This window comes from Babylonia areolata, chromosome 1 (genome assembly GCF_041734735.1).
Source record: "Babylonia areolata isolate BAREFJ2019XMU chromosome 1, ASM4173473v1, whole genome shotgun sequence".
Classification (NCBI taxonomy): domain Eukaryota; kingdom Metazoa; phylum Mollusca; class Gastropoda; order Neogastropoda; family Buccinidae; genus Babylonia; species Babylonia areolata.
This window is the reverse complement of record NC_134876.1, coordinates 92,728,575-92,743,381: the sequence shown is the minus strand read 5'-3', so window position 1 is coordinate 92,743,381 and position 14,807 is coordinate 92,728,575. Positions and strand designations below refer to the sequence as shown.

The 14,807-nt window shown below is 39.2% G+C and overlaps 1 protein-coding gene across 4 annotated transcripts in view; it reads right to left on the bottom strand.

Moving 5' to 3' along the window:
- Positions 1–82: 82 nt before the first annotated feature.
- Positions 83–14,807, bottom strand: part of LOC143289216 (uncharacterized) — a 28,427-nt gene continuing 13,702 nt past the window's right edge. For all 4 annotated transcript variants that reach the window (XM_076598169.1, XM_076598193.1, XM_076598175.1 and 1 more), the window contains exons 9-12: positions 14,283–14,401; positions 12,961–13,110; positions 10,337–12,395; positions 83–6,463 (exon numbers count right to left, since the gene is read on the bottom strand). In XM_076598169.1, coding sequence (XP_076454284.1) covers positions 6,281–6,463; positions 10,337–12,395; positions 12,961–13,110; positions 14,283–14,401 — 2,511 coding nt within the window. In that variant the 3' untranslated portion in view covers positions 83–6,280. The remainder of the gene's footprint in view (positions 6,464–10,336; positions 12,396–12,960; positions 13,111–14,282; positions 14,402–14,807) is intronic.

Below are 14,807 nucleotides of genomic sequence, written 5' to 3'. Positions count from 1 at the left end.
ACAAACGTACACTCACTGCACCACAGTAATAAAAACAAATGTACACTCACTGCACCTCAGTAATAAAAACAAATGTACACAGAATGTTTTTGGCTTTGTTTTATTGATAAAGGTTTACATTATGCTCAACTATCATTCCAATCAAAATAGCAGTATGCTTGTATTGGAGCTGCTGAATCAAAACCAGTAACATGAAGTTAACAACCACAGTGTTACAATAGTAACTGAAATACAAGTAGTAAAGTGGGAATAATAAACATAATCACTGGATATATATGGTGTTGTCACACTGTACGAGTTGATGCGTAGTGAATTACTGCCTCTGTACATCTGGCTACATTATATGTCACAAAATATGAATATACAGGCACTCAGGTACAAAATACAGGTTTTAAGGAATACATCTGTGGAATGGTAAAAAGAGTCAAACTGGATTTATTCACAACAGGAAGACACACACACACCCACACACTTCTACGTGCAAGAAGTGCACCTTCACATCAAACAGAGAAAAAAATATCCTGCTTTGCAAAAACCTTGTTTTTCAAGATACAAGGTCATATTAAAGTAAGCGCTTGACCAATTTGTAAATAAAGGGACTAATACCCTTTAGCGGACAGGTATATTTAGAAGACGACTTTGGACAAACTTTTCTCTCAATACAGTTCAAAAACAAAGCTATTTTAGAAGAAAGCTGTGGACAAACTTTTCTCTCAATACAGTTAAAAAACAAAGCTATTTAGAAGAAAGCTGTGGACAAACTTTTCTCTCAATACAGTTCAAAAACAAAGCCATTTTAGAAGAAAGCCGTGGACAAACTTTTCTCACTATACAGTTCAAAAACAAAGTCATGCTGAAGTATGTTTACAGCTAGTTTATCTTTCTCCTGTATTTGAGGTATGGTAGGCGAGGTGGGGTGGGGAGAGGAGGAGAGTGTGTGTGCGTTACATTTGGTTGCTCCATTAAATATTGGTCTTAAAGGTGTGGGTGTGCACACACCTAAGTTTGCATGTGTACTAAACTCAGCTGCTCTGTGAAATACTGTCATAAAGGGACATGGACGGTACAGTCCACCAGATTAAGCTAAAAGCACTCGACACAAAATCCAATGATGGATCTGTGATTGAACTTTAGAGAAACATTCACCTCGGGAGACAATTTTTTTTTCTGCCATACACAATGCATCTGCTTCTTATAATGTTCAGTTAAACCTCATTAAATTCATCGTCAACACAACTGCCAGTCGAACCTGAGCATGTCTAGAAAAGCTTATCTGAATACAATGGCAACACTTTTTTCAAAATAAAAACATTAGTTAAAGCTGAAAGAATAATGGAAGAAGACCTTTTAAAACTATGTTAAGGTTTTTTTTTGATAATCAACTCAATTTCCTCTGACAACTTTTTTTTCCAAATATATTCTTTTTCCTTTTAATAAACCTGAAGCTTTCATTCACTACTAAAGGAGAACCTGTGAATGACCAGTATCTAAAGAGAAAGCATAGAAGAAGAATGCAAAATGAAAAAAAAAAAAAAAAAAATCAACTGAACAAAAATTACAGTATGCCATTATGAATTTGCTAATTTCAAATTGAGTATAAATCAACAATCAACAGTCTCAACAAGAAACAAAAACTCTGAACTGCAATTTATGAAAAAAGAGTGGAAAACACAGCAGCATTCAAAACAACCATATCACAGCTTCAAATCTGTGTCATGTCTGATTTATGCTGACATGTCCATTGACATAAATGATTGACATGAGGTTAATTATCAACAAGAATATACAAGTGTTACAACCAATGAACAACTGTAAAAAAAAGAAAAAGTGTATTGTAAGTTATCTTGTCACAACAATTACTGATACTACTTCATAAATCAACAACATGTAATCAAAACAAGATTTGATGTTTAAGCAAAGGGAAACAAGTATTGCTAATTGACTTTTACAAGTTTTAGAATCTCAAGCACACATACACACACAGACTCTCTCTCTCAACCATTTTCTTGCTATTTAGTGTTCCAACATATGAAAAGATGACACATGGATCCAATCTCAACATAAGACAATCCATGAGTAAATCTTCCTTTCCATCTTCTGCTCCTCATACTCATTGGTAATGGCAGCTTTTCTGACTTCAAATATACTTTTGCTGATTAAAAAAAAAAAAAAAAAAAAATTCAAAAGAGAGAGCCAGAAAACAACAACAACAAACAAACAAAAACCAGCACCAAAAAAGACAAGAAAAATGAATCTCTACACTGAAGATATCTTTTTTCGTGTTTGTTTTTTTGCTGCCCCATCATCTGCACCATTTCAGTGACAATACCCCCAAGCCACTCATTCTGAGTTTCCCATACACGGCCACATCCAGGTTCAACAGTCACAGTCCCAGCATTGGCAGTCCACTGAGGACTATTGATGCTAGACTGCCCGGAGGTCACACACCAGAAGAGACCCTGCACTGCTGCTGAGCCACTTTGGTGGTGTTCATTGGTACCTGATCTGATTTAATGTATTTAGAACATCACCTATTGAGCCCCCAACTGACAACAATAATCAATTTGTCATGGCACCAGACCGAGTGAGCAATCCACCCCAGAGTAGAGAAAGCCACCATGTCCCTCCAGCAACAGTCCCCCTTGAATCTGCCAACACCAAAGATGTTGACAGAACTTACCCTAAGCACAGCAGCGGAGGAAGATTGAAAATGAGGTCACCAAAAGAGCAGGGCTTGAAAAGAGATAACTCACCATGAGAATAGGCCATGGAACAGATAACTTGTATTTATCTGACTGCTTGGAATACTAGGAACATTGAAAATAACTTGCATTAATTAACCTGACTGTTCAGAATACTAGGATCTGGAGGGAGGAGGAGAAAGGCAGGGGAGGGATGTTAAATGTGTCTTTTTTAATACACAAGAACAGATGCGAGCCTTATTGATCCAAACATATCTCCAACATTCTCCTCTCTCTTTGACACAGACTTTTTTTTTTCACAATAATTTGATCACAGGTTTTGTTCAGCAGTGTCAAAACTGTCAGGATTTTAATGAGATGACATAATCTTAAGGCATCGGTGAAAAAGGGAATACAGTGTTGTAGGCACAGAAAACAAAACGAAAGTAGCATCTGCTTGACCATGCTGTTTTTTCTTCAACAGTGTTACAGGGCACACAAAAAATGGTGCTGGTTATTTTTTTTAAGCACAATGCAAGTACATTTATATAAACTGGACATACAGTTCAGATTAAGTTTAACACTTTTTCTGTGATGACATATTCAACATGTATATGTTGCACCAAAGATAATTCTTTCTACTACATCCAGTCCCAGCATAAATAGTGATATGTAGGCTGAAGAAGGCAAAGAATAACAACAATGTCACAAAAATGGATATGAAGCAGAAGAACAGCAGTTCACAGATTTTGTTATTCAGCTTTTAGTTAAGTACATTTATAATCACAATTAGCACAGTTCTTTAAGTGTTGAAAATTAAAAATGAAATAGAAAAGTTTAAAGAGAAAAAATGAAAGTGATTTGATCACATGTTTTAAAGGTTCGTGAATGGTGTTTTCACTGTGATGAATCAGTGTATTTTACAATGTACTTTAGTCTGTACACTCCAATATATTTTTAAATTTGTAAACCCAGTGAAAGATGTATTTCCATCCTACATATAAATATATACAGATATATAAATATATATATTTCATTTCTTAATTTTTTTTAGTAACCAAAACATTCTCCCCTTCCTTTTATTGACAGTGTCATTTTCAACACAGAGGATTTTATTTACTTTTGCCCATGTCATTTTGGTCAGTTAGTACCACTGAAGAGTTTTGCAAAATACATTGAACACGCACACACACGTGTGCGCACACACATGCACACACACACACAAATGGACATACACAAAACATTAAGTGAAAACTTTCTTAGTGATCTTGAATCTTTTGACATATAAAAAAAGATGGGTATCCATAACAACTTCTTTCTGTGATGAGCTAGGTTTACTGCAAGACAACAGTCAACAGATACATTAAAAATTTTGATTCTCTGACAGCTGCCATCGGTTATTTTGTTAAGTAATAAAGATTTTCTCCTTTTTTGTGTGATAGTGTGATAAAGATTAAATCAAGACATACATATAAACCATCTGAACATATCAGTCAAACTCAAATGATGTCAACTCAAAATGAAAATTTCAGAATACTAAGACCAGGCCAGGGAAAAAAAATCAGACGGCTGAGCAGTATATTCATATATATTCTTTTCTCAGTTTCTACGATACACATGTATATTAAGATTTTCACTTGGGCTGTAATAATCTCTTTGAAATACAATTTTTTAAAAAAGTGTTCACTGATCCAAAATAATATATGTGTATTTATACATTCTATCAATCCACAATGCATCCAAAAAGTAAGTTTGCTACAAAACAATAGTCCTTGCTGGGAAAAATCATCAACTTAGGATTCTTGTCAAGATAAACGACTCTGTCAAGAATTTTTGCTGTGTTCCTGTTTCTCAAAATTCATCAGTGTCCTTCAAATATTTTCTAGAAAGTAAGCACTTACTAAAAATCATACCTTTGACTTTGATTCTGAAAGTTCTACAGTCACAATCAAACTGATCAGAAGTTTAGGTAGATTTTTGAAATTTTGTATCCCATGTCCAAACTGCATCAAAATCAGTCCACCAGTTCCTAAGAAATTGCTGTCCATTGAGAAATAGATGCGCACAGCCAAATATAATACTTCCACATAAAGTATTGTTTTTCAAATTCACTACTGTCAGAGTAAAAAAAAACAACAAGCAAACAAGCATCGAGTAAACAAAAACAGAGAGTGTCTTCCCAATATCTTGATGTAGTGAAAATAATCACAAGTTTGAGTCTAGTATTTAAAACAAAAAAGGAAAACAAAACACAGCAATGCACTTCATGTATTTAAACACACACACACACAAACACACACATGCTACAAGCAATTTACACTGTCACTTTATCAAAACTACAATCTATAAACACACACACAAAAAAAAACATTTTGCATATCGTCTGATTATGACAATGAACATGACCATTGTGCAGTTCAGTATACCGGTATAAAAATACTAACTTTCACAACCTATGTAACTGCTGCAAAACACAACACGGAACAGGATTTCATTCAACTGGGCCGGACTGAACTAAAAACTGTTGCTGTGCAATCTCTCTTTTGTGTGAAATCTTCAAAACAAATTTTGTGACATGCTCAAATATCAACAAAAACAGCACTGAAAAACATTTACAACCAAATTCATTAAACTGAAAGGCACAATATTTTTAACAATATATATATATATCTATTTCAAAGTATAAAAAGGCAGTTTGGTGAAGAACTTTGTTGACACCATACTTGATGCTCACGAAGAACACTTCTCCTCTCTGTTGAAAAATGGAAGAAAACAAGTTAAATCCCAAACTTCTAATTATGGATTAACAAAATAACAGAGAAATAATTCAAAAAACAAAACAAAATAGTAACAACAAAAATTTATACACGCGAAAAAAAAAAAGAATCAAGAACATCTGAGTCAATGAGAAAAAGAAACGAAAAAAAACAACAGAAAAAAAAAAACCCCTCACATCTCCCTATAACACAACTAACCTCCATCTTTTCAAAAAGTTACTTGAAATTCCAGCAGTCAACATAGCAACATCTGTGTACTTTTATGTACTGTAAATCACATGCTCGCATCCAACCACATCATGTTACCAGGACCAAACTGTTAATGCGACAGGAGCAGCATGATTTGACTAAAAAAAATGAGACTAACTCCAACCACATCATGGAAGAACTGAATAAACCCTTGTTAACAGTACGATTTGTAAACACACCAAAATTCACTGTTGAAGCAAGGCCACAAAACCTCTTATTGCTAAAGCTGTGTATATATTTATGGCTAATGCTGTATATTCATTACAATATTCATAACAACATTTGGATTTGTGTAGTTGTCATATATACAGTTAAACAGATAGTGATTTTTATCACCTTCATACATTTGATATTTATACGGATAGTGATTTCATTATCTTTGTGCAGTGACCACACATAATACAAAAGACACCAGGCAAGAAACCATCCACAGCTCTTCCAAACAACCAAATCCAAACTTTGCCACTTTCAACTCCCCATACCATTGCACAATACACCACCACCTTTTCCCACACTCAAATGCCTTGAATACAATCTCAAACCCCTTTCCTGAAGAGCAGATTCAGTCAAAACTCAGAAATCAATCAAGGACGAGGTGGTATTAGCATCAGTGGCTGTTTTCCCTGTGTTCTCTTCCTCCGGTTTTGAAGCATCCGTAGTGGAGGACTCGAACGCAGTGAAGTCCAGGAGGGCTGACCCGGACGGTTTGCTTGGATCTGTGGAACCGCTCACCACCAGCACGTCATCCTGAGATCCCTGAAGGAAGCAGTTACACAAATAAGTATTTAAAAAAATATTTTTCATGCACCATAAATCAACAGTGAACACCAGAATCAAGAAATCTGTATGAAGTGATAAACTTTAATGCATCAATACTGCTATGTTCAACAGATCTGTATGAAATGATAAACTTTTTTTAAGGCATCAACATGGAAGTACTATGTGTCTTTAAGTATTGCTGAGCTCAATATTCAATGTGTTGATTTTTTTTTTCCACAAACTGAAATGAAAATTAAGAATGATTAAGAAGTTCTTTTTATTATCATTAGATTAATGAATATTTGATCATCAAAATTTCTGTTTATCCAGATTCTTTTATTTTATAAAAAAAACAACAACTAAACAGCAACTACAGAACAAACAGAAAGCCATCACACTTAATCCACTGAAAAGTCTTCTGTTCTATAATAGATAATAATTATGATAATAAAACAGCATAAAATCTACATTAAAGGTTGTAATACCCACCTATGTACATCTACATGTAAATATATTTCTAAAAAGTCTGCTAAAACAGATTTCACCAAAAATGCATTAAACAAACCAGTGGAAACTACCTAATATATACTTTAGTTCAATCTTATATGAATGTAGATATATGTAAGAATGGTGGCGGTGGTGGTGGTGGTGGTGGTGGTGTGTATGTGTATCACTGGGATACTTGTGCAGATGTGTATATCATTTTTTTTCTTTTTTTAGTTACTGATTGTTGTGCATTTTGTTATTTTCCACACCCTTAATGGGATGAAAGGATGAAATTAAATGTTAATATTATAATAATAATGTTGAAATGATTGTTTGTTTGCTTGTTAGTTTTTGTTTTTAAAAAATCCTATGTAACATGTGTGAAATGTCCACCAGTCTCTCCATCTGTCTACTGTAATCTGTTCTGCCTGTCCTCTAACCAACTTTTTTGTGTGGACAATTTCCATCTGTGCTAATAATCTTGACAAGTAATGTAAAAAGATGCACTTATTGCACTTTGGACATTCCTATGTCCATATATATATATATATATATATATATATATATATAATTTTTTTTTTTTTTTTTGCCCAAAGATGTATGAATATCACAACTTTGATGGACAAAAATAATATAACAACTCACTGCACAGAGCATAAACAATTTTGATAAAACTGAGCCAATATGCTAAACTCTGACTTTAAACCTTATCATGGAAAATAAACACTTGATTGTTTCCTTTCACCTAAGGTGAGGTGAAGAGTTCAGTTGTGATGTATGATGTCAGAAAAAACCCAAAAAAAACACAGACTTTTTAAAGATTGCAGATAAGGTGAATAATGTTGGTGTAAAGGATGCTGAATGTAGGTTATATAAGGCACAGTGTTATAATTTTGCAACAACAAAAAACGAGAAGAGATTTTGCAGACAGACCAATCCAAGAGCATGCACAACTGATATCTTTAAATTCAACAGATTACTGAATCTACTTCACATCTTAATATTACTTCAGCATCCGGCCCAAGCCACAATGGCAATCATGTGTGCAGTTTTGTCTTTAGACATGGTACAATACTGCCTTACAGAATCAAACAATACCTACTAACACATGAGGTACATTCATGCCAACACAAACTCTAGTAAAAAGCATCTAAGGCAGTGAATCAAAGTGATGTTTCACTTTATGACATCAAAATGCTTTGGTTACTTCTACACAAACTATCACTGTCGATGAATTTTACTGCATACTCCAAAGAATTTGACAATGACATCAAAATGCTTTGGTTACTTCTACACAAACTATCATTGTGGATGAATTTTACTGCATACTCCAAAGAATTTGACAATGACAAACCAGAATGTTTTTACTGAAAAAAGGATAATGGTCTAAATCTGGACTTCCCAAAGAATGAATCAAAACAGTTCTTTGCACAGATGTGCCACTTGTATTGTGTGGATAATATGTGGCTTCTTTACTTTTCAAAGCTTTTTCTATTCATTGACTCACTTGTGTAAACAAAGTGAGTCTATGTTTTAACCCGGTGTTCGGTTGTCTGTGTGTGTGTGTGTGTGTGTGTGTGTGTGTGTGTCCATGTGTCTGTGTGTCCGTGGTAAACTTTAACATTGACATTTTCTCTGCAAATACTTTGTCAGTTGACACCAAATTAGGCATAAAAATAGGAAAAATTCAGTTCTTTCCAGTCATCTTGTTTAAAACAATATTGCACCTCTGGGATGGGCACAAAAAAATTAAAAAAAGAAGCCTAATTATATGCAAACTGCATTTACTGTTATATTTAATAATTTATATTTTTTGCATTCTCTAAACTTGGCACTTTGATCTCATATTCTGACACAACAACAAGAGCAGTCATTATTATCATTTTTTGTTCAAACGGGAACTTCTTTTGCTAAGCATGGAATTTATTTATTTTGCAAACATTTTGGTGCAGATAGTAAAGAAGGGAAATTACTCTGTAATTAATGCAAGGGGACTTAATTTATCACAAGTGAGTCTTGAAGGCCTTGCCTCTTGTTTTATTTTAGTTTCTTGATAGTTCAGGATTTCTCTTTCTACCACCTCCTGACCTGAGACAGAACTAGTATGGTTAGCATGCTGCCAACATTCCAAGACTGATCATGCCAGTGATTTAAAAGAACATAGCATGCATCATACTGGAGTTCGAAAATCAGGGGAGTTGTTTGGAAAGGGGGAGGGGTGGGGAAAGGGGGAGAAGGGGGTAAGCGCTCATTTCAGCTCAACTTGCTGAGGCTACAGATGGAAAGCCGATACATGAATATACACATATCCAAACGTAAGACTGCTGATGCACATGATATATGATGACATGCTGCCAGACATATGAGATTAGGAATGGTAATAATCCACTTGGAGATTTTCAAAACATTGGCATGTCCCAGAAGCTGTTAGTGTGTGCGGTCTTCTCTCCATTCTCAAAAAAACTTGAAAATGATGCTGTATTTCAGTACAGATCTGCATGCACTGCTGAGGAGAGGCAGGCTTTCAGATTCTGAGGCAGATTAAATACAGACGGGCTACAGCTGCCCTCTGAGTCTGATCAATTATACTTTGTACATCAATATACTTCATACTACACTGTTTCATTTGTGCGGAATTAGTGCTCATCATTCAGCCAGTGGAACATGATTGTGTGGTGTTACAGGTTAGCTTTTCAGGTCCTGTTAGCCAGGTCAAGAAGTATGTGGGATTTACGGGGTGAGGCAGATCCAGCCATGCAGGGTTACCTCACTGTCTGACCCAGAGGAGCCAGCATAGGGTGTGTCTGCAGACCCAGCACTGTGACTGTCAGAGCCCACCACCTCCCTCTGAAGACTGGAGCGCTGAGAGCGCAGGCTGCAACCGCTGCGCACACTCTCAGAGTCCATGTCTAGTGTCCAGTCAGGCATGTCAAAGCTCTCTTTGGGGGAGTCAGGCTGGGGTGAAGTGCGCTCTTTACCTACCAAGGGCTCTCCCATGAAGTCATCCCATTCATACACATCTTCTAACCTCACATCCACAGAACCAGCCTCTGATGGAGCAGGGGTACTGGACTCTACAGAAACGCAACGGGCAATGTCTTTGGAAGCCGGGTCTGGAGCTGACGTCTCACTCAACCTGGTCTTTAATATGCCTTTGGGCGAGTCTGGCTCAGCAGTAGCTGGCGGAACATTTTCCTCACCACTCACGCTCTTGTTCAAAGTACTGGTTGGACATGTTTCTACCTTCCCTAAAGGTTCTTTACATGTGTCAAGTTTACTGCTGTTTGTGTTGTTAAAAGATTTTGAATTGTCAAAGCTTACGCCTTCACATCTGATTTCCTCAGTAAGCGTTACACTGGCATCATCATCAGTGCTGTTACCTACCTTCTCGGCTGGAGCAGGAGGTCCGGCAGCAGGTGGGGCTGCAGCAAACTCTGGAACACCTCCAGTGCCAGCAAAGGGATTGGAAGGCGAGGCCGTGGGTGCAGGGCCGGAGGAGGTGAAGCTGCTCAGAATGTCAAAGTCCGAAAAGGTGCTGGAAGACATGGACGCCTCCTGGGACTGCACCACTTCAAAACTGTTGTCGTGGGTGCTGGGACCCGAGCTTCCCAAATCAAACAGATCTGGGGGTTGGTTACCACCTGTGTTTCCACTGTCTGATGCCAACGGCTTACCAACAGAGCTGCTGTCCAATGGAATGCTGGAGAAATTTCCAAACAGATCAGAGGTGAGCTCAGCACTCTCTTTCCCTGCACTGCTTTTTCCACTCTCTCCCTCTGCAGCAGGAAGGGAGCTGATCAAATCGAAACTAAAGCCTGCCTGGCCAGATGCCGTTTTCTGTGACTCTTTATCTGTGGCAGATTCTCCTTTATTTTCAGACTCTTGAGGTGGCACTGTTTTGCCGAAATCAAAAATGTCACTTTGTGGATCAGCTCCAGGAGTAAGGGTTGCATCTGTTTTCAGAGAATCCAGGGAGGAGAGCTCTGAGTTTAAGCTGGGGAATACCTGCTCTTGGTTTACACTCTCAGCAGCCTTTGGGGTGTTTAATGAACTGAGGGAAGAGAAGTCAGTTCCAAAGCTGACAAATGGGTCAGCTTCTTGCTTGGCAGGTTTACTCGCTGGAGCTGAAGTTGCTTCATCACTTAGGGGTTTGGAGCTTGCATCTGGGGACTCGCTAACAAAGCTGAAAAACTCATCTGCTGCCATCGTTGTTGACGCAGAAGGGGCAGTAGAATCTTTAGGATTTATGCTGCTGTTTTTATCCCCTACAGAACCATTTGTAAATTCACCAAAACTGTCATTTTTGGCGATGGAACCACCATCATCTGTAAAAGGGGTTTTGTTAAAGCTGGAGGCCGATGAAAAGGGATCTGACTCCTTAGCACTGCGGGACTCTTCCTCCGACTTGCTGGAATCCTGAAAGACAGATGGGACCGCAGTCATATCAAAGGGTCCAAAATCTGCACCACTGTCCCCAGAGAAATCCCCTGAACCAGAAAAATCTGAGAACTGGGATATGGTTTTTTCTATCACCAGTGTACCATCACTGGCTGTGGCATAGGCATCAGTCAGGTTGCCAGGTGAACTGGGTGAACTAGCAGCTGTGAGGAACGTTGCTGAGGAGTCACCCCCAGACAACGAGGAAGATGGTGATGGCGATGACGCATCTTTGACTACAGGAGTGCTAGTTTTCCTGGTTTTGGTCTGGGCCTCGGGCTTGTCTGGAGTGCTGAAACTGAGGCTTTCATCCTCTAGAGTCTTTTTAACTTTGGACAAGGCATCGGGCTGGACATCGCCTCCCTCTGGCAGAGCTTTGTCAAGGGAAGATGCACCAACCATAATCTGAGACACGTTTGGGGTTTCTTCGCCGGCTTCCTCATCGGTACTGTGAGAAGTAAACTTGGTGAATTCTGTGCTTGGAGAACTTGGTTCCTTTAATTTCTCAGCTTTTTCTGACTCTTCAGGCTGCGGAACCACCTCTGTTTGCTGGCCTGCCTCATCTATGACATTTATCTTCGGCACAGGTGATTTTTCCCTCCCCCGCTTCTTATCTGCAGCTGGCACCTCTTCAGACATGTCATCCGATTTGGGAATGGTGACTGCACGGACAGACAGCTTCCTTCTAGATGCCCTAGGGGGCGCTTGAGGGGCAGCACCAGCCTGAAGGTCTGTGCTCAAATCTTCCAGAGAATTGGGATCGGACAAACTGTCCAGGAGGTTGGAATCATCACTCGAGTCCGATTCCTGTTGGTCAGCAGTGCTGTCTATGGACTCATGGCGCTGGTTGGGTATCAGGTGGTCCCACTTTGCCTCAAAGGTGAGGTCTTCACCAGCTGTGCCATTCTCTGGGGTCTTGCTGGCGATCTGCTCTAGGAGCTTGTAGACCTTGTCCACTTCCAAGCGCTCTGATGGATCCATCCAGCAGAATCTCATGACCTCGTATCTGTGAGCATACAACATGTGCAATGTTCACTTCCCAGTCCATTCTTTTCATCAAATTCATGTCAAACTACGTTTCATTTTCTTCAACGTCTACCTTTTATGCTGGCTGTCACTACATATAATGGCTGAATCAGTTCCCAGACTATTTCTTCCATTTCTAACCAGTGATATTTCTGCTGAAAAATTACTGCATAATTTCAAAATCAAGCAATGAAATGATAAAGTAACTGCAATATCAAGTAAAATTAATCAACCAATACTACACAGAACCTGTAACAACTTTTTTAAATGCAGGCAGAAGAAAAGGAAAAACCAAACAACAACAGCACATTTTAGAATATCTCTGAATAGGTGAAAAATATTACACAAAACCGCTGAAAGATCACTTCTCTACTCGGCTAAATTCTCAGACACATTGCCTCAGTCAATCTGAATGTTGTCCGTGTTGATTTAAAGCAGCTTTTCTGCTCAGACAATAACTTACAGCTGTGCATTATTGCAGACAGACAGACAGACAGACATCAAGCCCAGACAGACAGAAACAGGAAGCGGCCCATCCCACTCACAGCCGGTCTTTGTTGGGAATCCCTATGTCGGGTTCAGGCAGGCGGATGTCTTTGTCCATGATCACTCCTTGCAGCACAGCCTCGTCCGTCAGCATGCTGTAGGGCCGCTCACCCAGAGAGGTTATCTCCCACAGCAACACCCCCAGAGACCTGCAAGGTAATCATCACCATCATCATCAGTCCTTCAACATGGGAGTCGTCAGGGTGCACATGAGGCCTGGAGAGACGGACAAACCCCTCCACACTGGTCTGTTGGTGGCTGACAAGAGAAGATGCGGGAAGGTAATCCCCGTCCAGTTCTTCATGTTGTCAGACCAGCTCTTGCGTTGTCACCAGTGATTCCATCCTCTTCCACAGTACCTTGCAGGATGGTTTTTAAGAGGGTGTTGTGTCAAGCCAGCTTTCGTCATTTGACACTTGACAGAAGGGGTTCTTGGGGGCCCACAAGAGTCTTGACCAAGCTCCTCATGTGGTTATTCTTTCATTTGCTGAGATTTCTTGCAAGGTTGCATCATTTCAATCTATCAATGAAATAATTTAATTGGCATACACCTAGAAACCTGCAAGGTTGCACTGTTTCTGTCTATCAACAAAAGAGTTTGACTGGCATACCCCTAGAAACCTGCAAGGTTGCACTGTTTCTGTCTATCAACAAAAGAGTTTAATTGGCATACACCTAGAAACCTGCAAGGTTGCACTGTTTCTGTCTATCAACAAAAGAGTTTGACTGGCATACCCCTAGAAACCTGCAAGGTTGCACTGTTTCTGTCTATCAACAAAAGAGTTTGACTGGCATACACCTAGAAACCTGTGAGGTTGCATCATTTCAATGTCAGTGAAAGAGTTTGACTGGTATATGCCAAGACTGCATCATTTAAATCCACTGACAAAAGAGTTTGACTGGTATAAGGAAGCATCCTGAGTTTCACAGATCATCAATGTACAAACAAAACAAACAGAAGCAAATGAAATGAACAGTATTTATTTCTGACGGGCCCAACAGTTGAGTGGCTAGAGTACTGGAGCTTCAATCTAAAGGATCTGTGTTCGAATCCTGGCAGCAGCACCTGATGGATTAATGCTGGGGATAGTTTTTATCCACAGTTTGATTAAAATTCAAAATACCCAACACAAAACATGTCACATTTTCCGCCTACTTTCTTGACAGTTAACTTCTGGAATCTTCAAGCCACGTTTGTCTGCTTCCTAAGTTCTTTGTTTTACATGTAACACATTCAAGTTATTCATGATATAATTTTGTGCAAACTGTCTTTAAATTGTTTCAGAACAGTCCCTTTTCTACAGAGAGAAAGGGAACTCACCAGATATCAGATGCCTTGGAGCAATCGGCTGACACCCACTTGCCATTCTCCTGCCTCAGCGTTTCAGGAGCCATCCAGCGGATGGGCAACAAGTCGTTCCCTGAAGACATGTAGTCCTCCTGAAAGAAACATGTCCGTGATTTCAGAATGTCATTCTTTAGGAGACTACTACACATCAAGGATGCTTGAGGAGACTACTACACATCTCCTACAAGGAGCACAAGACCAACGACTGTGTGCGGAACCTGGTCAGCAACCTTGTTGGGCCCCAAGAACCACTGCTGGCGACTGTCAAACGACGGAAGATGGCATGGTTTGGTCACGTCATACGACATAACACCCTCTCCAAAACCATCCTGCAAGGGACTGTAGAGGGAGGGCGCAGACGGGGGCGGCAGAAAAAGAGCTGGTCTGACAACATCAAGGAATGGACCAAAATGACGATGCCAGATCTCCTCACGACAGCTGCCAACAGAACGGCGTGGCGAGCTATGACATCTTCCTCATGTCCCCCCAACGACCCCA